General features: G+C 42.1%; 1 protein-coding gene across 4 annotated transcripts in view; it reads right to left on the bottom strand.

Annotated features, from left to right (window-relative positions):
• Positions 1-1,066: 1,066 nt before the first annotated feature.
• Positions 1,067-24,919, bottom strand: part of KIF26B (kinesin family member 26B) — a 305,074-nt gene continuing 281,221 nt past the window's right edge. For 2 of the 4 annotated variants that reach the window (XM_030499568.2, XM_030499569.2), the window contains exons 13-15: positions 11,400-11,602; positions 8,724-8,874; positions 1,067-7,136 (exon numbers count right to left, since the gene is read on the bottom strand). In XM_030499568.2, coding sequence (XP_030355428.1) covers positions 6,988-7,136; positions 8,724-8,874; positions 11,400-11,602 — 503 coding nt within the window. In that variant the 3' untranslated portion in view covers positions 1,067-6,987. The remainder of the gene's footprint in view (positions 7,137-8,723; positions 8,875-11,399; positions 11,603-24,919) is intronic. The other 2 variants (XR_003993480.2, XR_003993481.2) reach the window with 2 other exon arrangements.

The following is a 24,919-nucleotide window of genomic DNA, read 5'->3' as shown; positions in this document are numbered from 1 at the left end:
AACAATGAAGATAGATTACCTCAAAAATAGGCAATAAGCCTTTTAGCTCTTTAGAGCAAATCAGAGCTATTCTGAACAGCCCAAAGACAAAAGGAATGGCTGTTTATCTTCATTTACGGTTACTGTGGAGAAGCACCAGCATGCAATTTCACTAGCCCAGGAGCAAGAGTTAAGGTAGTACTGGAGTCATAGGGTTTGCTGCTGAGAGAGGAGAAATGAGGAGAAGCTTCCTCTTCCCCTCCACCACATGACCTCGTTTAGCGCCAGCCTTAGCCTCTGAAGCCACCTTGATATTTTTTCATTTGGAAGAGCTGGTCACCATAGACAACTGCGTTACCTGCACTGTGGCTGCTAGCTCTGCCACCGAGCTGCTGTAATAACAAGATAGAAGAAAGGATTATTTTAAATGCTTACCAAACTGTCAACCAAATATTTAGATGCTTAGCATATTAACATGTCCCTCCTAAATTTGGGAATGTGAGGGAATCACCTGCCAGCATATAATATGTCTTAAAGGAGGTTTTGAATAGCTTCCTTTTTTCTCTTCCCACAAGAAATAGGATTTGTTGTTTTCTTCCAATGTGGTATATACCCATGGTGACACAATTGCTAGAGATGACAAAAAATTATACCTATAAACACATTTTTATCATTTAGCCTCAGATTTTTCCCTTGCTCATAGATGCAGATGGAGAAATCCTTGCTAATTTGGGGAGGCACATATGCATGACCAGCTTATGTAAAAGCCTGACCAGTTCTGGCCCTGAGACTGTTTTCCTTTTGTTTCTGGACAGCAGCAGGGGAGAAGTTAATGGTGCTATGCTTGGGTTAATATTTCTGTCATTGCTATCAAACTCTGCAATTCCTTACTGTTTTCTGGTGAATCTGCTTCTCAGCAATACTTGCTTGGTAGAACCCCTTCAGTTGTTTTATTTTCAGGTTTCATCTTGCTCACTCTCACTATTATATTAGCACATCCTCTTGTGGGTCAAAAGCATCTTCTTCTCTGCCACTTCATAAATGCTTTCATCCAAAGTAAAATAGTCAGGAGGAAGAGGCAGATATATTGGTAAGATAAAAGTAAACATTTAATGCCACTATAGTTTGATTTTTTTTCCAGACATCATATTTTTAACAATGTTTCACACCTCAGATATACCACAAAAAGGATATTTTTTAGCCAGCAAACAATAAACTTTACAATTTTAATGGCAAAAGGCTCAATGCATTTGTTGACCAACTTGGAAATGGCTGTGACTTTCCACATTTTGAACTTGTCCTAATGTTGTTCTTTCTTTTTCTCTCCCAGCCCCCAACTCCCCATAATATTTAGTTGATAAAATATATATATATCATCTACTACTGATACATCCTCTTCCAGAATTACTGGTGGTACCGGCATAAGTTCTATATCCATCAGTTTGTCTCCTCCTTAGCCCTATTTTATACCACTGTCATAATGAGAAAGAATGTAGCCACAGACAGAATGAAATGGATTTAGCAAACATACACTTCGATGCATAGCACTTAGATAAGCATTTCCAACCATGATGTGTAAATAAATTATAAAATACAAGCAACTCTATAAAACAAGAACATCCTGAGTTTACAAATAAATTATATCCTTCATACATAGAATATGATGTGGATGTTTGTTAGTAACCAGCAGTTTCAGCTATGGGAGGGAAAGAAGTAAAACTTAGAAAAGTTGTTAGTATCTATGCATACATAAAACATATATGTATGAGTGCTATATGTAAATACACACATACATATACAATATAGAGGGTGAATACATCCATATCTATAGTATATTGAGAATATGTAATATAGCTGAAACTGCCTCAAGCACCAATTTATTACCATTATTATAAAGTTTGCTCAATACTTAAGTAGGACCACTCAAAGAAAGATGGTTTGGGTTGTATTTCATATCCAGGAGGGTTTTGAAGGTGGTTTGAAATATAGATGAACGTTACTATTTCACTTTCAGCACTTGCATTCTTTGCAGAATCATCACGTTCTTTGTGAGCTTCAGAATGCTGCATAAATAAGCACAAGCCTGCTGTCTGTGAAGCTAGTGGCAAAATCCATATTAATTTCAATGGGGTTAGGATAAGCATGCTACATTTTCAAGAGAAACTGATTTTTTTTTTTTTTTTTTTTTTTTAAAGCTTGCTTGAAGAGGAGAAAGAAGAAAAGATAAAGACAATAATAAAATGGTTTATTATTTCCAAGAGTAGGTATGGAAGCTTAGATAACCCTGGGATGAGCACACAATAAATGCAAGAGATAGAGATTATTAACTTTGCACTGACAAATCATTCACAGTTTTGTTTGCCATAGTTATTTGGAAACCTGTTTCAAATCTTGTGACAGCTTGCAACAGCCAGCCTTGTGTCTCCAAAACCTGCTGGGTGTCTCTGATGCAAAAGCCTATGGAGTAACAAAACAAAGACCATGAGGACATCAGGATTAAGAAAGGTATGTCACCCATCAGTGGATTTGAGAAATGGTGCCTCTCTGTATGGTCATCTATCAGTATCTAGTGATACGAATGCTTTGATCTCTGCAGTGAGCTGGTGCATCCCTGATGCTGCACAACCATCCCTCCCATATGAACTGGCTTCAGAGGGTCACTCAGCCTCTGGTTTATGAGAATCATATTTGCTTCTGCAATGCAGAATTTTTACAATTTTAAAGCTGTTAGGACTAGACAGAAAGCTTTATCTCATAGACAGCTAGGCGTACAGGCTTTCAACTGATGTAACTATGCTGTATGCCTCACGTATATGCAGAAATTATGGTACTTAACAGCCTGGGTTGTAAAATATCTTGCCTTAAATTCCTGACGCCCTGAAATATAGAGCAGTTCATTTGGTTTACTTTTACAGGCTTTAACGTTTCAATGACAAACTCTACACGGGAACTGCAGCCATTCGGCTTTGTAGGCTGAAGAACATGGGGGAAAAAAGGACATGTAAAAGAAGCCTTCGAAAGTGTTTCAAGTGTATGTTTTCCCTATAGCGTGGTATAGGTCACCTTGTTGAGTGCAAGGAGAAAGGTTTTATAGGTTCTCCTTGCAGGAGGAAGGGGGAGTGATGTTGTTGCCATTTGTGAACAGCTATGCCATCTCCCCACAATAATGTGTGAGGGGACCGTTTCCCTCAGGCTGTGTAGCTATAAAACAAACAACTTCTGTTCCTTGTATAGATAAGGTTCACGTATGCCAAGACAAGCAGTTCTCCAAACGAGGCCCAAACTACCCCCAGCTGCCCATGAACACAGCAGTGGAGATGCAGAGCAGAGCAGTGGTGGTATTCATTACACAGCCCAACAATAAGGAACTGTAATCTCCTGCTACACGAGTGAGCAAAGAATTAACCTTCAAACCTGATTATGCTAACATTGCTGTTTGCTACTAAAGCTGTCCCAAGGAGACAGGATTGATTTCTGAATATGCAAACGATTAAGCATTACATTCACACTTCTCTTGTGTATTTTGGGCAACTTGATGACCTTTTAACAAATCTGCAATGAAGACAACATAACAACGCTGGCAGTTGCTTAAAGAATGAGGCTTCCTGGATGACTTGCAGAAGTGTGTGGGTCTTCTGTAAATGCTGGCTACTGTAGACTAAGATCAATTTCATAATAAGGTCCTGATGCTTTTAATTATCTGTTTTGGATATCTGAAATATAATAATATAAATTCTGAAGTTAAAATCTGTTTTCAACAAGAAAATATTTCATAAATGTCAAATCTCCACAAATTTTCATTCCCTTTTATGCATTAAGCCACCACAATTTGTAAAAACATAGTGGCAAATTCTGAAATGCATTGACAGAAAGTCAAAAAAGAGAAGACGAGCCTGGATTTTAGGATATGAATACTAGTATATAATGGGAGTGTTAATGGCTACTCTAATTAAGACCTCGGAAATAAAATATTTGTAAGGACTGTGATTCTGCTCAGTTACTTCATAATTTTCAGCATGCTGAATTCATTCTTGGCAAAATCCACTTGTTTTCAGGAATCAATTTTGGTTCATCATGATGAATAGGACAAACATATGCTCTTACTGTTTAAAATAATAGGTAGATAGAGGCGCTTTTTGCTATGCTTTCTAATCTACAGAGGTACCAAATCTAGAGACAATGAATAATTGAGTTAATGATGCTGAGGAATATTACACATAATAGATATTTTACAATAGCTCTGAAATATGTCCACTTGATTTATAGAAATATCACAACTTCTGTATAAATCCCAGACTGTGTGAGAGGGCATCTCTTTTTAATAGTGTATTCTGTGCATGCACCATTTGCTAGGATTTTACTTTCTTTCTATTAAGTGTATGTTTACTTTTACTGTACTGCTTGCCACTCACCATCTTACCGCAGGTCCCCGGAGAGCCCACCATGCCCATTTTGGGCTGCTTGTTTTTAGCAGAGGAAAGACAATGTGCCCCAATTACCCAATGACCACCTTCCAGAAAACATTTTCAGAAATGCTTAAGCTTAAAGAAGGCAACATTTAATTTAATGTGCACAACTTGGGGGTAGGTGGGGATATTGTTCCTTGAATGTGGAGGCATGGCCTTGGAGACAGGCTTTGTGCAATGTCAGTGTCACAAGTGAGAGCAGTACAGGCCTACCTGGGGACACAGGTGAGTGAGATGGGAGCTGGCTGTGAAAGTCTCTCTTCTGTGCGTATGTGACCTGACAGCGTGTACCTGGGGCTCCGCGGGACTAAGCCCACAGAGACGCACTCCATATCCCAAAGGCACTAAGTCTTCATCCAGCACAACACTGTAGGGGTAATTCCCATGGCTCTGTGGAGCTGTACTGGATTCATGGGGCTCTGTGGAGAAGAGATGCCCTCAATAGAACCAATACGTAACAAGTGCTATGAAATTATTACAAAGAGAAACAAAGGTAGATAAATTGTGGTGTTTGGTGTTTTTCTTCAGAAGTTTTTTTGCCTTGAGAGAGAAGGGGAGAGAGATCAGACCTATATCTTTAATTCTTACTTGGAATATAAGTTTCATGATAGGAAAATGCTGTGGAACGGACTAGAAAGCAATTGTCATACAGAACCTTTTTTCCCTCCAAATAATCCTATCGAATGTTAAGAAGGATCTTCTTCAAAATCCAGTGAAAAAGCTAACAGAATGAGAAAGATTTGTTTTTACAAGTTGTAGAGTATTAAAAGAAAAATAAAATTATATAAATGTTATTTCTATTTTTTTTTTTTTTTTTTTTTTTTGTAAAGGTGGGGCAGGGTTCAGCTAGACACTAGAAAATCTATCAGTACTCTTGTGGGGTGATTTTCCCACTGGGACTTGCTGCTTGGGCTATTGTAAGATAGCATTAATAAGATGGTGCATGTAAAAGAAGAGTTGCATTCAAGTACAGCAGTAAAGTGGTGCATGTTGAGTATATGTTAAATGGTGCTCTTATTTTCTCATAAGCAATAAGAAGGTAGCACAACTGTATGTGAGAGAGGAATTTTTGTGAAAAAGCTTATTTCAATGTGGAAGAAGAAACCTAATTCAACAAAATAATTTCTTATGCTCATACATAATTACAATGCAGATTTCACACATTAAGAAACACAAAGGACGTTCCTTCTCACATACTGTTTTGTAAATAAAAAGGCAAACAAGTAGAACATTTGGATATGCATTGAGGTGCAGACCCTTGTCCTTTTGATGTCAATGTGAACTTTGCCATGGCTTCAGTACTGGAGGGCTCATAATGAAATGCCATAGCCAACATGCCTGAAGTGCTGTATCCCCTCACTCACGACTCTCACTTAGTTCCAGATGTGCTGAGCCAAGCAGAGCCTGCACTTCTCAGGTACGTCTGTGACTATTGACAGACTGGCTAGGGACCAAAAGTTGCCAAAACATGTTTTGCAGTGGTGTATGTCAAAAAGAACCAAAGCTAAATTTTATCAGTCATAGTCTCAAGAAAGAAAGACAGCATAAATCACTCATTTTCGGACTGATAAGCATGGGAGCCCTCAGCCTAAAGAGTAATTTTCAGCAAGTTTTAGCACCAGAAAATAGGTTAGGAAAAAAGTGCCTCCTCATCCATAACTCTAGCCAGTATGAAGCTAAAAATACATGGAAAAAAAAACCCCAATTGATGGGAGTTGAATCAAATGGAAAAGATATTTACTTCACAGTAATGTCACCTCTCCTCTCTCATACACTGCAGAATCTACAGGCTGGGAAAATTACTGTGTCCTCCAGCATGTAAGATAACAGAAGAACATATAAGCAAACCTTACTCACTGCTAGAAATATTTTTTGTGTCGTCTGGGAAAGCCGCATTTCTCTTTGAGTGGCCTTACTCTGGTAACAAGAAAAGACAGTTAACATTTATTCATATGTTGTACTGATTAGGAAATATCTCTACAAACACAAGTTACTTAGAAACAGCAAGTCTGAAATAGGAGAAAACACCAAGAGAAAAACAAGCTGTAAATACATTTCAAAAGTGTGTTTGTTTTTTTTCCTTTTTCTTTTCTTGACTAGCACCATCTGTACACAATAAAGTATTAACATAAATGTTTGGATAATAAAGATTTGCAAGGCACTTAAACAGTTTTTCTGGATAGGTTTTCTTTTAATGAACCTCTCAGTGAAGTCCTCTCAGTGAACCACCTCTCCTCCTCCCTCAGCTAGCGCAGGGAAAGAAGCGTCTTCTGTCAGCAGTTCTTATTTACAGACATGTCCTTAAAGGTTCCTCAAAGTGCTCTTTTAGGCTAAGAGAATCAACAACCTTTTATCGCCATTTGTCCATGCTCATCCTGGGTTTTTTTCATACTACTCTTCTGTATAGTATAGCAAATCTCTCATACACACAGTTGAGACTTGACTCCAACTTTCATCCTCATTCTGTTGTCTTTGGGATGCTATTCAGATGGGAAAAGGAGGATGGCAGAGATGCTCTTGAAATTCTCTTGAGGTTCATACTTTATCGGCGTCTAGAAGTGATGTCAAAACAGGTGATCATCATGAGATGGGCCTTGCAGAAGTTGACACGGTTTTCCAAACGCTCAGTCACACATTCCAGGGCCTCCAGGTATTCCAGAGAATCCAGCTCAAATACTTGCTCCAGATCAACTGTGGGAAAGAAAAACATACAGATAGGAAAAGCAGACAAACCCCAGATCTGGTTGGTGAGAGAGACAGAGCTATTTCAAGTCTTCAAACCCATCGGCACTGTATACAATATTATCTCCAGCTTGCCATTGTGATTAAAAGTTGCCTTTTCTGCTTAATGGCTATTAAAATGGCACAGTGGCTTGCTGATACCGAAAAATACTTCTAAGATTGCACTGGATGCTTTCTTGAGTGATACGCTCTGCCATCCTGTCCTGAACGGCAGATGCCTTTTGCCACGCTCCTGTACCCTTAAGCAAATGTTGATTGCTGAGCACGTACAGACTCTCATATTCTGCTGACAGAAAGAGATTTAAGTAGGTGCTCTGCCATGGGAGGACAGGTCTTTTGCTGAATTCAGAACTCAGAGTTAGAAACCAACCTCACACCTTCTTGCTCCTCACACCTCTCCCTATTCCCTGTGATTCTCATTAGACCACTTGAGTAGCAAGGAAAGGCATACGTAACAGTCACTCCAACATAGGTGCCCATATGCTGCCAGATGGCAGCTGGCCATGGCTTCCACAGAAGCCAAGTGCAAGATGCATTGTCTGAACCAGCACTTCCCATCTTATCTGGCCCCTGAGGTCCATGACATCCATAAAACTTTCTACACTTATCACACTGGAACCAGAAGCAAAGGCACTACACAGAAAGTGGATAGAAATGTATGGCAAATTCTCTGCCCTCTTTAAATCTGTCCTTTTTACCTCCCTTCCTTAGTAGCATCCTGAAACATATAATGTAGTTGTTTTGCAGGATGTACCAGTTTAATGTTAACTTAGGGCAGCTGTCAAAGGAAGAGTTAGTATGCTTTAAAGAGAACACACCAGACAACCTCCTTCTGCCACCTGCAATTATCCTAAATAAATTTTAAATAATTGTTTTTCCTGTAACTCTTTGATATGAACTCATCTGCCTGCTAATACTAAAAATTATTGTACAATTACTGTAGTACTCCTTATCTTTTTCCCTTTGAGCTGATGAGGCCCTTCTTCATTTGAATGTGAATACCTTTTAAGCTCTCTGAACTTTACACATCTATTGGTATAAAAAATGGGCCAAATTCATTTTTCATGTAAGCCCACTGGTGCCAAGAGACAAGTTTGCTCCACAGTGTTATTTTGTGGTAGAACAGCAGATTTATAATACTGCTTATATGTCTGAGTGATCTGAGGCAAAAAAAAAAAAAAAAAATTCCTATTTTCAGAGGCCGTGGACTGAAACGTGTAAACATTAACCTACCGGTGGCAATATTCACCACCTCAATGCTGTACCATTTCAACATTCAGCTCTCGGGCAAAAAGAATTGTTCAGTTCTACTGTCAACATTTAGTAAGAATTATAGGGACTAGTTCTAGAAGTACAGTCAATCTAAACCTTGCCCTTAGGTCACATGTTGGCCATTTTAGTTTACAAACATTAAACACATTGCTCACATCTCATGCTTAGCAAATATCTCTGCTCCCTTCTGTCTTTCCTCCCTCCCCCACCCTTAAATAAGCCAAAGGACACCTATGACTCCAGGCAAAAAACCAACGTCCTTACATTCACTGAGCCATTTATTAGGATCCAGCATCAGGTATTGTTTGGTCACCTCCAGTTCTCTCATTAACCACTCATACTTAGCCTTGACCTCAGCAATTCTCTGCTGGCGATGCTCCAGGATTTTCAGCTTGGCATTGAAACATATCAGCTCCTGCCAACCGGGAAAAAGAAGCAGGGAAGGAATAGGTGAAGAGGAAAAGAAATACCCAGATCCATTCAGTTAAATGATCCTCTTATCAATAATACTGACAATGAGCCATTTCCTCTGGAAGCGTATGAATCACCGCATGAAATCATTAATCATCTGGTTTATTTTTATTGCTTTTGTTTGGTTTTGATGTTTTCCTTCAGTGAGCTTTGGAGACTTTGCAATGATAGTTAATAATAAACCATAACAATTAATAACATGCAGCATCCTGAAAACAGGTTAACTGTAGCAAAACATCCTTGTCTCTAAATTGGAGAGACATCAATTTGATAGATGGACCACTCAGTGGATAAAGAACTGGCTCAATGGCTGCACCCGAACAGTTGTGGTAAACAGCTCCATGTCCAGTTGGAAACCTGTAACGAGTGGTGTCCCTCAGGGATCGGTGTTGGGACCTGTCCTGTTCAGGTCTTTGTTGGCGACATGGACAGTGGGATTGAGTGCACCCTCAGCAAGTTTGCTGATGACACCAAGCTGTGTGGTTCAGTTGATACACTTGAGGGAAGGAATGTCATCCAGGGGGACCTGGACACGCTTGTGAGGTGGGCCAATCCCAACCTTATGAAGTTTAACCAAGCCAAGTGTAAGGTCCTACACCTGGGTCGGGGTAATCCCAGGCACAGCTACAGGTTGGGCAGAGAAGAGATTCAGAGCAGCCCTGCAGAGAAGGACTTGGGGGTATTGGTTGATGAGAAGCTTAACATGAGCCAGCAGCGTGCACTTGAAACCCAGAAAGCCAACCGTATCCTGGGCTGCATCAAAAGAAGCGTGACCAGCAGGTCGAAGGAGGTGATCCTGCCCCTCTACTCTGCTCTTGTGAGACCTCACTTGGAGTACTGCGTACAGTTCTGGTGTCCTCAACATAAAAAGGACATGGAGCTGTTGGAGCGAGTCCAGAGGAGGGCCACGAGGATGGTAAGAGGGCTGGAGCACCTCTCGTATGAAGACAGGCTGAGAGAGTTGGGGCTGTTCAGCCTGGAGAAGAGAAGGCTGCGTGGAGACCTCATAGCAGCCTTCCAGTATCTGAAGGGGGTCTATAAGGATGCTGGGGAGGGACTCTTCCGTAGGGACTGTAGTGGTAGGACAAGGGGTAATGGCTTCAAACTTAAACAGCGGAAGTTTAGACTGGATATAAGGAGGAAGTTCTTTACAGTGAGGGTGGTGAGGCACTGGAATGGGTTGCCCAAGGAAGTTGTGAATGCTCCGTCCCTGGCGGTGTTCAAGGCCAGGCTGGACAGAGCCTTGGATGACATGGTTTAGTGCGAGGTGTCCCTGCCCATGGCAGGGGGGTTGGAACTAGATAATCTTAAGGTCCCTTCCAACCCTAACTATTCTATGATTCTATGATTCTATGATTTCTGGTTTTGACACCAGAAGTTTGGCTAAGAAGATCTCTTGGGAGAAGGAAATCCATTGCTTGCTCTATTAAAATCCTAAATACATCTCTGTGCTTGGCGCATAAAAAATGCAGTAGTCATATACAATAAGAGAATTGGTAGCAATATCAAATTTAAAGCATCTTTAAACAAAGGGAATAGGCTATGAAAAGCTCTAGCAACTTACAATTATTAATAAAGAAGATTTTCTGTAAAGATATGATTTTCTGTAAAGATATGAGGCACAGTAGCAGCACAGGGTGCTGTGATGTCTGGAGACACTCAGCCTGCCCTCGCATGACTTCTGAGGAGTGGCAGCCATCAAGATGTGTAGTAAGTGAGCCCACAGTTAGGGCTGTGCTACGTCCATTTGTGTGGGAGCATTCCCAATACCAGAACTATCTCCTCCAAGCCTGTGTGAAGATCTCAACACTACTCTGCCTTCTGCTCTGTAGACAAATCTGCTGTGTGGGTGAAATGCATTAGAAACCCCACCCAAACAAGTAATGTTTTTCTCCATACAAAATCATATCAGAGAACAACATCACAAACAGCCTAACCTACAGGTTAGGGGCTAGGAAGCAACAGGGGCTAAGAAGAAAAAGTGCCTTAAAATAATAATAAAGTCTATATCCACAGTAGTCTAAAACTGGTGCTATTCCACCAACTTCAGATATTCTTCCCAATCATACCTCTCAAGAGCAGACCTTTACAGTTCCCTGATCTTTTTGTACATTTGGAGGCCCGAGGCTGGCAAGAACAACTTAGAAGGAAGACATTAGCTATCCTGAAAAAAATACCATCACAGCACTTGAGGCACCATTGCAGCCTTGAAAGACACTTGTGACAAGATGCTAGTGCACAGGAACCACCAAGACTATAAGCAAGGGGCAAAAATGCAAGGTACCAATGTCCACTAGCTGCTATGGAAGAAGGCATAACTTGAGTCATAACTGCTTTAAATGAGATAATAGGTTTTGTTGCCTATTGAATTAACCATATATGATACTACACATTTCTGACTGCATAATCTCAATTCCTCCTCTTACACTCTCCAGGAGGAGGGAGACAGGTTACATGGATTGCACTCACCTTGCTGTCCGCACCTCGTCGTCGCTGCAGTCTCTCCACATCATCTATCTCATAGACTTTGATCTCAAAGGGCTCCCCCAGCCCTCTCTGCCCACTTCGCAGGGGCCCATCAACCCAGCGGACTCCAGGGCTGTTGGCAGGCTTCCTTGCTGGGGAAGTGGTATCAAGAGATAAAGCTGGAATAAGCCTCCGTCTCTGTGAACCTGTAAATGCAGAAAGTGCCATTTCATACCAGAACAGTTATTGCCTCTCCTTTCTGCTCCATCTGCAGCAATGTCTAGAAACAATATGCACTTGCCCTTCTTACACACAGAAGAAAATGGAGCGAAACCCCTGGCAGTCCATGGGAGCTGTACCTGCCATGTGCTGTACCCACACACAATGAGTCAGATCCTTACATGTTCTTTGGTGTCTGACTCCAGGATTTGATCCCCAGAGGGCATAGGTACCTTCAAGTTTCCAGAGCTTGTGCCTACTTCCCTTTGCTCAGGTCTCAGTGCATACAGGTATGCCAGTGAAGGACCAGAGCAGCAGGTGGGAACTGGTCTTCCTATGCTTTCCTGGTACTGGCTATTACAGCCTAAGGACAAGCATTAGCCAGCCTCTGCATGGACCATCTACAGGGGAGGTATTGTTTTGGAATTTTTTTCAATCACAGCACAAAAAGCACTTTGACACCCAAGTTCTTTTATTATGCTGGAGTTGAGTGTCAATATACCACACTTAGTCCTTTGCATAACACCACTGTATGCTGGCTAGGGCAGTAAAAATGCTAGAGGACAAAATGCCTGCAGTAAGTAAAGCTTGGTGGTTGCCACCAGAGATGCATTAGCCTTGCCTCTGTTCAGTAGAATATTCTTCTGAAACACTTCCCACTTATGCATTTACTGCAGCACTGGTGATGGGCAAGACAGAAGCAAGAATGACTGGCTGGCAGAAAGGTTAGTCACTGTGTCCACTTCAATACCAGTGCTCATGCACACCCACTCTGTTTATAACACCAGTGGATGAGAGTACTGCAATAGCTGAAAATGTACCATGGTTGATAAAGCCTACACTATATTGAAAGATCTGTCATGTGAGCTGCCAACTCAAGGCCTAAAGGTAAAGCAAGGGAGAAAAACATATGTCAGTGGCCTGATGGCAGCAGTAAGGAAGTTGTGCATACAGCTTGCTGGGAGAAAGAACAGACACAAGAAAGAAAAACATTGGCTTCCATGTCCTTGCTTGGTTTAGTACAGCCAGAGCAATGGCTGGTTGTTGTTGTTGCCTTTTAAAAAAAAAAAAAAAACACAAAACAAACTGTGTAGCTGACAGCTCCTGCAGGGTCTCCCCTAGGAGACAGCAGGAATAGAAGGGAGGGGAGAATCATCACCACACCCGCCCAAAAAAAAGCCTGAGCCACTAAGTTTGAATGAAACTATTAAATGACTCTTGCAAGAACAAAACTGAAGTCAGCAGGGAAGGGATGCAAATTTTATTTTAAACCCAAGATAAAATCATTTAGAGGAATCTCTAGCACTACATTTATTGAAACTTGAATGTAAATATCTTCAACGTGTCTGCCAACTTGGTGCTTCAATAAAAGCTAAAAACAAAAAACTCAGACCAAAAATATCTATTGACTGCCTAGTTTTCTGATTTGCAAGTAACAAAGCATTATCTAGTTTCATTCATGGGAGTCCGTTTCTCTGCTGACTTTGTGAACTATTACATCTTATCCCATTGAATTCGGAGTGCAGAAATCTGTGCTAGAAACCAGTAGTTAGTAACCAGTAATTAACTTGTAAATGCTAGCTCTAAATGGAATGGTCTCTTGCCGACTGTCTGGAAACCTAGTCTACAGAGCTTTTATTTGAATGCACCTGAGATAGCTCTATGCAGGAAAAGGAAAGCACAGCCAAGATGGATAGACAGGGAGCTCTACACGGCCCTTTTCTACCAAAAGGCCTGAGATTCGTACTACTCATCCTGTGACACCTATCATAGTTGTATTTACTGCTCAAACTGCAGCCCAGCAAAGAAGTCCATGCCGGAACAAATGCAGCCTTACAAATACGAACAAGTAGGAGTTATTTTAGACCTGTGGTACCAGTTAGTGGAAGTCAGTGTCAGCATTTGCTCACCTTGAATGCATTTTAGTTGATCTCTAGATTAAACTGCCTGATCGAGACAAGAATCAGATCTTGATAAAAAGAAAAGCAGGATCTGATCCAATACCATAGCTAAAAAGTGGTAACAACAAGAGAGACACAGTTTGGGAAGACCCCAACAAACTGCAATGCTCCAGGTGACTTGTCAGCGATTCTAAAGAAAGGGAACTAAATGGTGAGAGCAGTTGCATACTTGAAAGGAGGTGGGACAGGGTGGTGGAGTATTAAATGTTACTTGTAGGCAGAGATCCTGCAATGGGCTCAGCTCCTTCTGGGAAACAAGCCCTCCACTTGCTTGGATGTGAAGGGCACTGAGTACATCCCTAGTGTCACTCAAAAGGATTTAGGCATTAAATACTTTTTAGAATACTTCTTAGGCTTTTGGCCATGGTGTCTCACAGCAGCAGTCTTTCAAATTTTGTTTGAGTATAAAAGCAATCTCTTTCCTATCTTTGCAGCTCATCAACTTTCTGAGCTAGCAACACAAGCAGCAGATCTGACCTCCTATGTAATGCAGCCAAATGCCACTAACAGTTTTTACTTTGTGTCCTGCACTGATGGTCACATCTGCTTTCATGCCATGCCTACACACTAGCTCTAGCATTTTAAGGAAGCAGCTGAGCAGACTGGAAATTCCTTCTGGCCAGCTCTCCCATGCATGCCTGAGCTATGACTAAAGTAGTGCTTTTTTCTGTGATGCTTGATTTTCTTCCTTTTTTCTTCCCTCTTTCTTTTTTCCCCACTCTGGCTGTCAGCACTGCCTTCTTGTGTAATGGGGCACTTTTAAACCATCCCCACTGGAAAAAATGCAATGCCAACCAGAGCCAAGCACAGGCCTGAGACACTCTGGGAATACAGGTGGATGGCTCCAATTCACTTCACCATGAGAACAATGTCAGGCTCTTATCTGGAGCAAAGCAAAACAGATGTCACCATGGTATGAAGTACAGGAATATGGTGTAAATGTTTTTTTCATTTAGTTCCCATTCATATCCATTTGGCTCAATGAGAAGCTTGTGGTCTGTAAAGAGGGGTCCAACCTGAGGCTCCAGCTAATAGTGCTTACCCCTTGGTGGAGAGGCAGCAGAGACTACAGTAGCAGCAGGAGACATGCTAACATGAGCTCATTATGTTTTTCTAACCAGAGCTCACACCTGGGCAGCCCGTGGGTTATCACAACAAAGAGAGGCTGTGGCTCTTCGCACAGCAACGCAATGTAGCAGGGCAGAGCAGCCCGAGGCAGGCGACTCACGGCGTCTGCCCCTTCACGACACAAGGGGCCACCCGTGCACGTCTCTCAGCGAGTATGTCTGTGTGCAAGGCAGAGAAGAAAGAGAAAGAGGGACATCTTTTCATCTGAGCCTTAAATGCTGTCTCGGGATGATTCACCTGAGGTTTAGAATGCTATGGGGAGAAACGAAACAAAAGATCTCCTGCACCTTTGCAGTGAGGCAAAATCGGATCTAGTTTATGCTAAACATGCACTAATTAATAGGCTGTTTATTAGCCCAGGTACAGAAAATAATAGTGTCTTTCGACAGGAGACTCCTGCCACTGACCTCCCCTTTTTAGCCTCTGTTTTTTTCTGATATCACCTTTATTGGGATCAGTAAGGAGATACAGCCAAAGCAGAGCTTCAAGGTGAGTGTCACAAAGCAGCTGGCAGCTCACTCATCCGTATCAACACAGAGACACAATAATTAAACTGTTAAAATTAATACAGTTTCCCATTTACATAGAAAATACCCATTTGAAGTCCCGAATTTATTTAGAGCACTTGATGGGGCTAGGATCTCATAAATTTTGACTGTATAATAAATAAAATGCTTTGTAGTAATCACAGCACACCACTCCTACTTCCCAACATGTCTTATGAAGACAGTGGGCAGCAGGGAGCTCAGCAGGAGCAGCTCTCAGGAGGTCCCTTCCTGCCTCTGCCCCACTGACTGGGACTGGGGGAGCGTACTCTCTGCCCAGCACCCTGGCAAAACCAGCTGACCCTCCCGCCACACAGATGGGATTCATTCCTCCACTAAAAAAAAATAAATTTATACCTACCAAAAATCGATCTGAAAGAAATCCTGTAAGCTAACCCAGGACAGAATAATGACACTTCCATTTATGACCACACAGCATGTAAAGCAACATGCCATTTCCTAAATGTCTTGGAGGAAATGTTTTTCACTTGGTTTGAATTTATCCACACTCAGAATAACCTCTCTTGAGCATGGCTTGAGTTTGAATAACCAGGCTGTGAAATAGCCCTGAAAATGCACAGAACACAAGATTTGCTTTTGCAACAGATCTGTTGCTCTACCTGAGCTATAGGTTAAGGTTTGGCCAGGTTATAATTGAGATAAAAGAAGTAACCCAGCAGTGAAGGTGTGCAGTGTGAAAGCAGATCTGACCGAAGAGTGGCTCTGAAGCAACAACATACTTCAGCAAAGATCAGGCCAGAAAAGCCTTAAGGTATTAGAAACACAGACCAAGCCAGCTAGGTATGTAAAAGTAACTTTAAGGATAAGAAGACTCACTGACCTCAGAAAATTTGCCCAACTGCATCCCAATTGCATAGGGATGTGTGCTCATAAAAGTATGTGTTGACATACTGTTTCTGACAGGGCAGAAACTCTGTTTTGCTTAAGTACTGTATATTTTGGAGTGTTCCCCTTAGATTGCTTTCCAAGCACACATTCCAGACTGAGCATCTTTTCTGTGAAAAAGGTAAAGGCAAAAAGCGTAAATGCAAAATCTGAATAAAAAGGAGCATGATGCATATCCCTTCAAAGCAGGATACATCTGTTTTGCATCTGGGATGCAAAGCAACTGCTATCCTAGAAATTTCAAGGTGTTTCAAACAGAAAATGAAAGTGTAACTTGATAAATCATAATTTGGGAAGTTTATAGTGTGTGCTCAAAGGCAGGATGTGGAGCCAAAGCTATTCCCCACTGCACTAATGTTATGGGAAGTAAATTGCCTTTCTGTACAGAACCTGTTATTCAGCACCTTCTTTTTTCTCACTAGGCAGTCCATCCAAACTCAAGGAGATTACAAAAACCAATCCTGGCTAAGTAGAGCAATACCCCTAAGCTTCCATCATTCCTTCCACGGCTTCATTTCCAAGAAATATTGTGCTTCCAGTAGCAATAGCATCAACCCCAACTGTAGTGTCAAACTGCTTGCTTACTAGCAAAGATTAGTTGTCCTTTTTCTCCTGCTGATCCTCACTGTCTGACAACAGGGCTCCTGCTTTTTTTGAGTTGAAACCACAATGCTGACTTCTCGTCTCATTCCCATTTCCTAATGAGATCTGCCCTCATGGGCAATTGTCCATGACTGAACCAACTCCACCCCATTATTTTGACCTCCCTTCTCCTAGTTTATTTTATAGTGCACTTCCCAGTGTACAGCAGAAAGCTATTCGCTCCTCAGATTTTCACACAGTTTTCACAGTTCCCCTCCCAATTACTGAAGACATTACCAATGCTTGCAAGTGGAAGGCCCTTCTGAAGGTGTGGAGACTTCACCAGAAGTATTTAGAGTGCCCATCTTGAGGTCAGTAGTCCAAACACGAAAGAATCCAAGCCAGAAAATCTAAACACCATTTGCTCATCCTGGCAACACAGATTACATAGGAAGGACCCTGTTGCACTGGAATACATGCAAGAAGAAACACTGACAGGCACCATTGAGAAGAAAATCTTCTAAGTCCACCTCACTGTAAAATAATTCAGGCCATATTCTGTGTTGACTTATATGCAATCCAGCTGTTGTGAACCAATAAAAAGTACAAGGACACTTGAGGCTAGAAATCACTGCTTATTGTACATAGGAATAAAGCAACCCTTGTTTATAATCTCCTGTCCATACCTATATTAGATAAATTGTTTCTGTACTGTTGTAAGGAACATGCTGAAGTACAGCCTACTTCTAATTTTTTTCTCCCCACCCAGTTAACTTCTTAACCTTGCTTCCTGAATTACTGTCTCACTTTAAAAGGAGCTTTTCAGGGCAGTTTAGAGATGGTGAATGAGCACGGCTGAAACCAGATCAGGAAGCAGCCCTCCTGCAGCACGGCAGGTTGACAAATAATCTGAGAAATGCTCCAGGGAAGATGCACACATCCCAGGGGGATGAGGTTTCAGCACCCATGATCCCTAAAAATGATCAGAGTCTCTTCTAAATATTCATCTCACTTTGGGACGGATTTTGGTTTAATAGGTATTTGTCAGCATTATGGCATTATTTAAGGAGCTGATTATTGCTACTACAGTACTGCACTAAATAGCTACACCAGCCACTTGGCCAGCAAAGGCAGAGGCTGGAGGGGGAAGGAAGGGGCTCTGCAGCCAAAGCATTAGCTTCCAACAGGACAGTGGTGGAGGCATTCCAGTGAGCTAATTCTGTGGCAGTGTCAGGAGCAGGTTTTATTTACACCCAGCCTAATGGTGGGCCATTCAGTCATGCATGTTACATGGAGCCTTCACGGTGCACAATAGCCTGCTGCCATTTCCTCTATTAAATCATTCCTATGTTCATGTGGCTGAAAGCTCAGTGCTGGCATGCAGTAGTCAAGCGTGTAAAAAATGATTACTCTGATCCCTTTCAACACAGATTTGCTGCATGAAATGGCCTGGCTTTGACCTGGGAAAATCAATGCTGTTGTTTTAATGAACAACAAAAAAATTGGAGCTGAAGCCCACACTTCCCCTCCCTCTGCTCCCCCCAGGGTTGTCCAGCCAGCAGTCACATGCATAAAGTGGTCACCTGCATGCAAACAGCTTTTTCCTGTATAATTCTATACATCCTTTGTCATGGTAAAGCTATAATGCAGGGTATCAATTAGCTACCATCACTTGTAAGCAAGTTAAAGTAGAAACACTGGAGATGCCCTATGGCTTTGTCATATGAAGGGCAATTTTCAGTTCCCCACACTGTGCCTTAGGCAGTCAAACATAAATCAAATTCCTTTTCACTAGGATTCAACAAGAAAAGCTCAGACGCTTCTGTTGGTGTTTTGTTTCATCATTATGATTTTGGCTACGTTTCAAAAGGTGATGCTTTGCAATATTGGTTGGAGATGGACTTTCCTAATTTACAGCCCATGGATTCAGCCTCTAGCTTTTACTGCTGCTTTCACAGGCAGGACTAAGTGCTTCCAGAAAGTGAATATGTTTGAATATAGAGTTTTCAGGGCTTTCCAGGAACCTCTACATCTCCATTTTTAAAACCATCCCACCAGTGAAACTCAGAGTACACAAGGAAGAGAGAAAAATGTACTCTAATTGTGGATAATTATTGTCATGTCTTAATAGTCTGTCTTTTTATGAAAGTGTTTAAAATCATGTAGCAATTTGCTCCGCTTTCATGGTGAAAATCAGTACTGAGAAAGAGCCACAAGGAGTCATGAAACTTTACTGCAAAGGCCATAAAATGCTGCAGCAGGAATCTTTAATTATCTATACAGAGACAGGTTCCCCATACAAACAAGATTAAAGCATGTGCCCAAACACACACACGTGTACACCAATACTATCCTTTACTGACAAAAGCAGGGTCCTGCAAATGCTGAGATACACAACTCCAACTCAGGGCACAAACTTAAACTTCAGCAAATCAGTATTTAGAAACCTTAATTCTCCCCCAGTCTTGTTTCTACTTGGCCTTACTTTCAGTAGCAACCCTTAGATTTTTTTTCTGATGCTCACCGATAATGTTCAGGAAGGCTGAACAGGCCCAGACTGAGACAATTTCAAAGCACTTTACAGGTAAGGACTTTCTCCCCTAAGCCTCACCTTTTTGACTGTCTCCTTCCTTCCCACATCTTCCTCTCCTGCCTGAGTCCTGGGTCTCTGTCCTGCTGAGTGGGTCTGTGCACAAAGCCAACAGGCAGTGGTCCTCACTGGTTGGTGCATTACAACTGCTGCGTATTGGCTGCTCCCCCAAGCCTGCTTAGACCACAGAGCACTACCCTGAGTGTTTCACCTACTGGCACTGGCCCCAGCACCAACAAAAGCTCCAGCCTCAGACTCAGCTCTGAAAAAACTCAACTAGAGAAATCAAAGGAGACACACTCCTCAGCAGAGGTCTGTCTGTCTTGGCAGACCACTGCAAGCAGTGACAGACTGCAGCCCTTAGGTCTAAATGCCATATGGCACAGGGACTCTCTTTGGCACCCATCCCTAGTCCCAGAGGGAACAGTAAAGGAAACAGCCTCAGGAAAAGCTCTGCAGTCTCCATGAAAAGCCTTATCTATGATGAATGTTCTCAGAACCCCTCCTGTTCTACTGTCCCCAGAGAAGGTCTCCTTACAGGCAACTCAGAAACATTTTAAAGGACAGGAGCCAATGAATAACATCTGTAGGAGAGGGCGGTAAAAGGCAGTAACAAGGCATAAGTGCACATTACTTGAGAATGCAAACAGGACCTGGATTTACTGGGTAAACCTCATCAGAGCCTGGGCTCTTGCTTTGCTATTAGCTCACAGGAGGCAGAACCTGGAGATAGCATCAAAGCTGCATCTCTTGAAATCATCTAGTCATGTTTTGCATTGAGAAATATTTTGAAGTAATGCCCAAATACATCCAAACTGAACTAGGGAAAAGATGCTAAAAACCAAAGCCGAAGAGGACAAAGCAGGTGGGTATCAATTCTGACCTAAGGACCCTGCTGCTACTTTTTTTTTCACACCACCATTATCTAGTTTTATCAGCTGGTAACCAGAGAACATAGAAATCACGAGTTGCCCAAGGTGATACAAAGAACCAGCAGCACACCAGAGAATATAATACAGATATTGCAAGTCCTAATCTGCCATCCTGACTGCCTCCCTCTCATACCTGTTGTGTTCCCAGGATACAAATATGGCTTGGGTAAAATGGAGTTTAGCCAGAACTACAGACCAGTCAGCCTCACCTCTGTGCCTGGCAAAATCTTGGAGCAGTTTCTCCTGGAAAGCATGCCAAGGCACATGAAAAACAACGAGGTGGTTGGTGACAGCCAACATGGCTTCACTAAGGGGAAATCCTGCCTGACCAATTTGGTGGCCTTCTATGATGGAGCCACGGAACTGATGGACAGGGGCAGAGCAGTTGATGTCATCTACCTGGACTTGTGCAAAGCGTTCGACACTGTCCCGCACAACATCCTTGTCTCTAAATTGGAGAGACATCAATTTGACAGATGGACCACTCGGTGGATAAAGAACTGGCTCAATGGCCGCACGCAAAGAGTTGTGGTAAACAGCTCCATGTCCAGTTGGAAACCTGTAACGAGTGGTGTCCCTCAGGGATCGGTGTTGGGACCGGTCCTGTTCAACATCTTTGTTGGCGACATGGACAGTGGGATTGAGTGCGCCCTCAGCAAGTTTGCCGACGACACCAAGCTGTGTGGTTCGGTTGATACGCTGGAGGGAAGGGATGTCATCCAGAGGGACCTGGACACGCTTGTGAGGTGGGCCAATCCCAACCTTATGAAGTTTAACCAAGCCAAGTGTAAGGTCCTACACCTGGGTCGGGGTAATCCCAGGCACTGCTACAGGTTGGGCAGAGAAGAGATTCAGAGCAGCCCTGCAGAGAAGGACTTGGGGGTATTGGTTGATGAGAAGCTTAACATGAGCCAGCTTCAGTGTGCACTTGCAGCCCAGAAAGCCAACCGTATCCTGGGCTGCATCAAAAGAAGCGTGACCAGCAGGTCGAAGGAGGTGATCCTGCCCCTCTACTCTGCTCTTGTGAGACCTCACTTGGAGTACTGTGTACAGTTCTGGTGTCCTCAACATAAAAGGACATGGAGCTGTTGGAGCGAGTCCAGAGGAGGGCCACGAGGATGGTAAGAGGGCTGGAGCACCTCCCGTATGAAGACAGGCTGAGAAAGTTGGGGCTGTTCAGCCTGGAGAAGGCTGCGTAGAGACCTCATAGCAGCCTTCCAGTATCTGAAGGGGGTCTATAAGGATGCTGGGGAGGGAGTCTTCCTTAGGGACTGTAGTGGCAGGACAACGGGTAATGGCTTCAAACTTAAACAGGGGAAGTTTAGATTAGATATAAGGAGGAAGTTCTTTACAGTGAGGGTGGTGAAGCACTGGAATGGGTTGCCCAGGGAGGTTGTGGATGCTCCATCCCTGGCAGTGTTCAAGGCCAGGTTGGACAGAGCCTTGGACCACATGATTTAGGGCAAGGTGTCCCTGCCCATGGCAGGGGCGTTGGAACTGGATGATCTTGAGGTCCTTTCTGACCCCTACTATTCTATGATTCTATGATTCTATGATAATGCATTTCCTTACCACATACAGGAGTACATATTATGAAAGCACCCTTATCATTGCCTTTCCATGGAGCAGCAATGGGCCATTGTGCTTGAAATTAAATTAAATTAAAAAATAAGATAAAACTGTGCTAGTGATGACTGTACAAACTATGCTCTAACACTTCAGCGACCTGCTCAAAACAGCACTGCTTATCCAAGAGAGAGGAGACTAGAACCAGAGCCAGAAATACGGCTGACATGCCAACTGTTTCTTACAGGGGAAAGGCTGATGGAGTGAGCATAGAAATCAGAGAAAACACGGTTGCACAAATGCTTGTGGGCAGACAGGGAGGAAGGGCCTGACTCAAAAAGAAAATAACAAATGAAACCCTCTTCTCCACTGCTCAGCAAGGGCAGGGGAGGATGTGTGGCCAAATCAGTTGAGGTTGAGGTTAGGAGTCAAGGATACCTGTAATTTAACCCTGCATCTAGCGTTCAGCTGTAGGCACTGGGCAAGCCGGTAAAGTTCTCTGCCTTCATTTCTCCATCTGTAAAGTAGGCTCTGGAATAATACTTACACCACAGGGTGGATTAAAGAGCTGCTGTACAAAGCTTTGAAATGTACAGCCATAGATCAGGGCTAAATAGCTCTGTTTCTGCCACAAGCAGTCACTTTGGGGCAATATATGCTGACATGGTATTACAGGACCAATGTTAAATGCTAGAAAAATTGGAATGTTTATTAAATGGACAGCTTAACTTCAGGGGAAAGGCTTATGTGCTTCATGATGTAAACACATGATTTTTCAATAGGTACCAGAATGCAAGAGGCAATTTTTTTTGTTTTGTTTTGTTTTATTTTAATTTTGTGCACGCAATACTGGGCTGTCTGTGAACTGTACAGGTACCCAGGCAGAACCCAAAATTTAACCTAAGGCTAACACTGAAGGATATGTACTAACTTTATCTTTCAAAAGCTGTCAATGTGGGTCTGATTCTTCATGTATGACATCCAGGGCAGAAGCACCTACACATACAAATAACACACTTAAGAGCATTGAAAGACAAGATTTTAATCTCAAGAAAAAAGTGCTTCAGAACTTCAAAAGTAATTGTGAGATCTGTGGTGATTCTCTTAAAGACTCTTTATAGCTTCTCTTACAGAGGCCTTCGGCTGATTCATGTTGATCGTGTCTGACAGCTAGCATTTCTGTTAATAATAATCATAAATAAAGTGGACAAGGTTGCCTGACCTTAAATGAGCATATCTATAGTGCCATATCCATTACAGCACAGTGGATCTGTGACTGCAAATCAGGAAAGGTCCAGTGCTCTTGACACTATGTATTAAAATAATATCTGTCTTTTAGGAGCTCAGAACCTTTGTCTGCTATCTTTTTCAATTACAAGTGTTCCTTAAGAGAGAACATTCACACTAGAACAGACCTATAGAAAGGAGATATTACAGAGAATAAAAGATTGCAAAACTCTGCAATTTTTTTTGTTTATTATGCAATAAAAATACATTTGAGAACAGCTCTATTCTCCCTTACATTTCAGCTGCTCCTCCATGTTCTCCTGCATTGAAGTCATAATCCTGGGTTTATGCCATCATAAATCTGCTGACATGTGAAAAATTATATGTTATCGAACACATCGAAACAGAACTATGATTTCACTGCTGCAGGACCAAATGCAAACAGGAGCTGGGTTCTAAGAAAGTGAGGCCTTATTAATTTCTGGGCAGTGGTTTCCTGCTAGATATATGGAAGGTGGTAAAGATTTTTAATTTTTTTTAATTTGCATAAAACCCCTGGTTGTACTTATACACAAATACAAGTCATTCAAAACAATATAGGAATTATTTGCTGATGCAGAGAATCACTCTCAAAAGTAAAGTATCAGATATGATACACTCAGAATGTCTCCAGGTGACTGGCTGAATTAAGAGAGAAGCTTTGTAAATTACTTTGTGGAAGGTCAACGTGCCAGGCTATGATGAGCCCACCAGGGCAGGCAACTTCTATGGACACAGGCCCTCCACTGAAAAGCCTACACCCTAGAGATTACAGTCTATTGACAGGTAGATATGTGCAACATTGATGACCAAGGAGAGAGGAAGTAACCCACACAAGAAATTTGAATAAAGATATTATACTATTGGCCAGCCAAAAAAAATGTATTTGGTGAAAAAGACAGGTCAGATATTACACAGCAGCAAAAAAGCAGCAAGCTTAGACTCCCCATGTTCCCCACTACGGAAAGGATCCTGCTTGCCTCCTCGTTCACTGCCTTTGCATACCTGCACAGCACAACAAACCAATGTCACTCTTCTGCCAGGTAGGCTCAAGGCTGGCTAGACCATGGAAAAGCCTGTTCTCTCCAGGTGTGTTTTCCAGATTGCTACAGAAGCAACCTGAAATCTGAGTCTCAAACAGCCCTCTTCATAAATCTCTGTTCATGGCCATTGACACAATGTTCAGTCCTGCACAGGGGCTATCAAAAGCCAAAGTTTTGAGCCAAAATATAATCCTGGTATAAAGTACAACACAGATCTGAAGCTCTCCTGCCATTACAACACAACGACAATGTTTTTCTCCTTCATATCTCCAGCCTTGTCCAGCCTCCAATGTGTTATCAAAGCAGAGAAAAGTGAAATGAAACTAGTTTTATGAGCATCAGAGTAAATAAATCCTCATCTTCTACTGTTTGGGATGAACTCTGGAGTTTAAAGGATCTCTGCCTGAAGCTTTTCTCAGAGTATTTTTTTTTAAAGTATCTCCCCTAGAGAAGGGGGGATATTCTCTAGTGTCTACTAAGAATAAATCTAGATTGCCATTCCCTCTCTGTTCCTCATCTGCACAGCTGCCTGTTTTCACAGAACTTGATACTTTTTTGCATCTAAAAGTCCTGTGGAAAAAGTCCATATTATATGGGCAGCTTCTTCACAAGACACAATCCATTTGTCAGTACACACACACAAATGCCATCTCTGTGGACAGCTTTGTCTTCCTTTTCCACAACATACAAATCATCCAACTATTTTCTTGCAAGTTACCATTTAAGAGTTTATATTTGAAAGAAGCTATTATAGGAATAGCTCCTTAGAAACAGGAAAATCAATT

The sequence above is a fragment of the Strigops habroptila genome, chromosome 10, assembly GCF_004027225.2.
Source record: "Strigops habroptila isolate Jane chromosome 10, bStrHab1.2.pri, whole genome shotgun sequence".
NCBI classification, from domain to species: domain Eukaryota; kingdom Metazoa; phylum Chordata; class Aves; order Psittaciformes; family Psittacidae; genus Strigops; species Strigops habroptila.
Note: the sequence above shows the minus strand (reverse complement) of the source record. Positions and strands in the feature narration are given on the sequence as shown.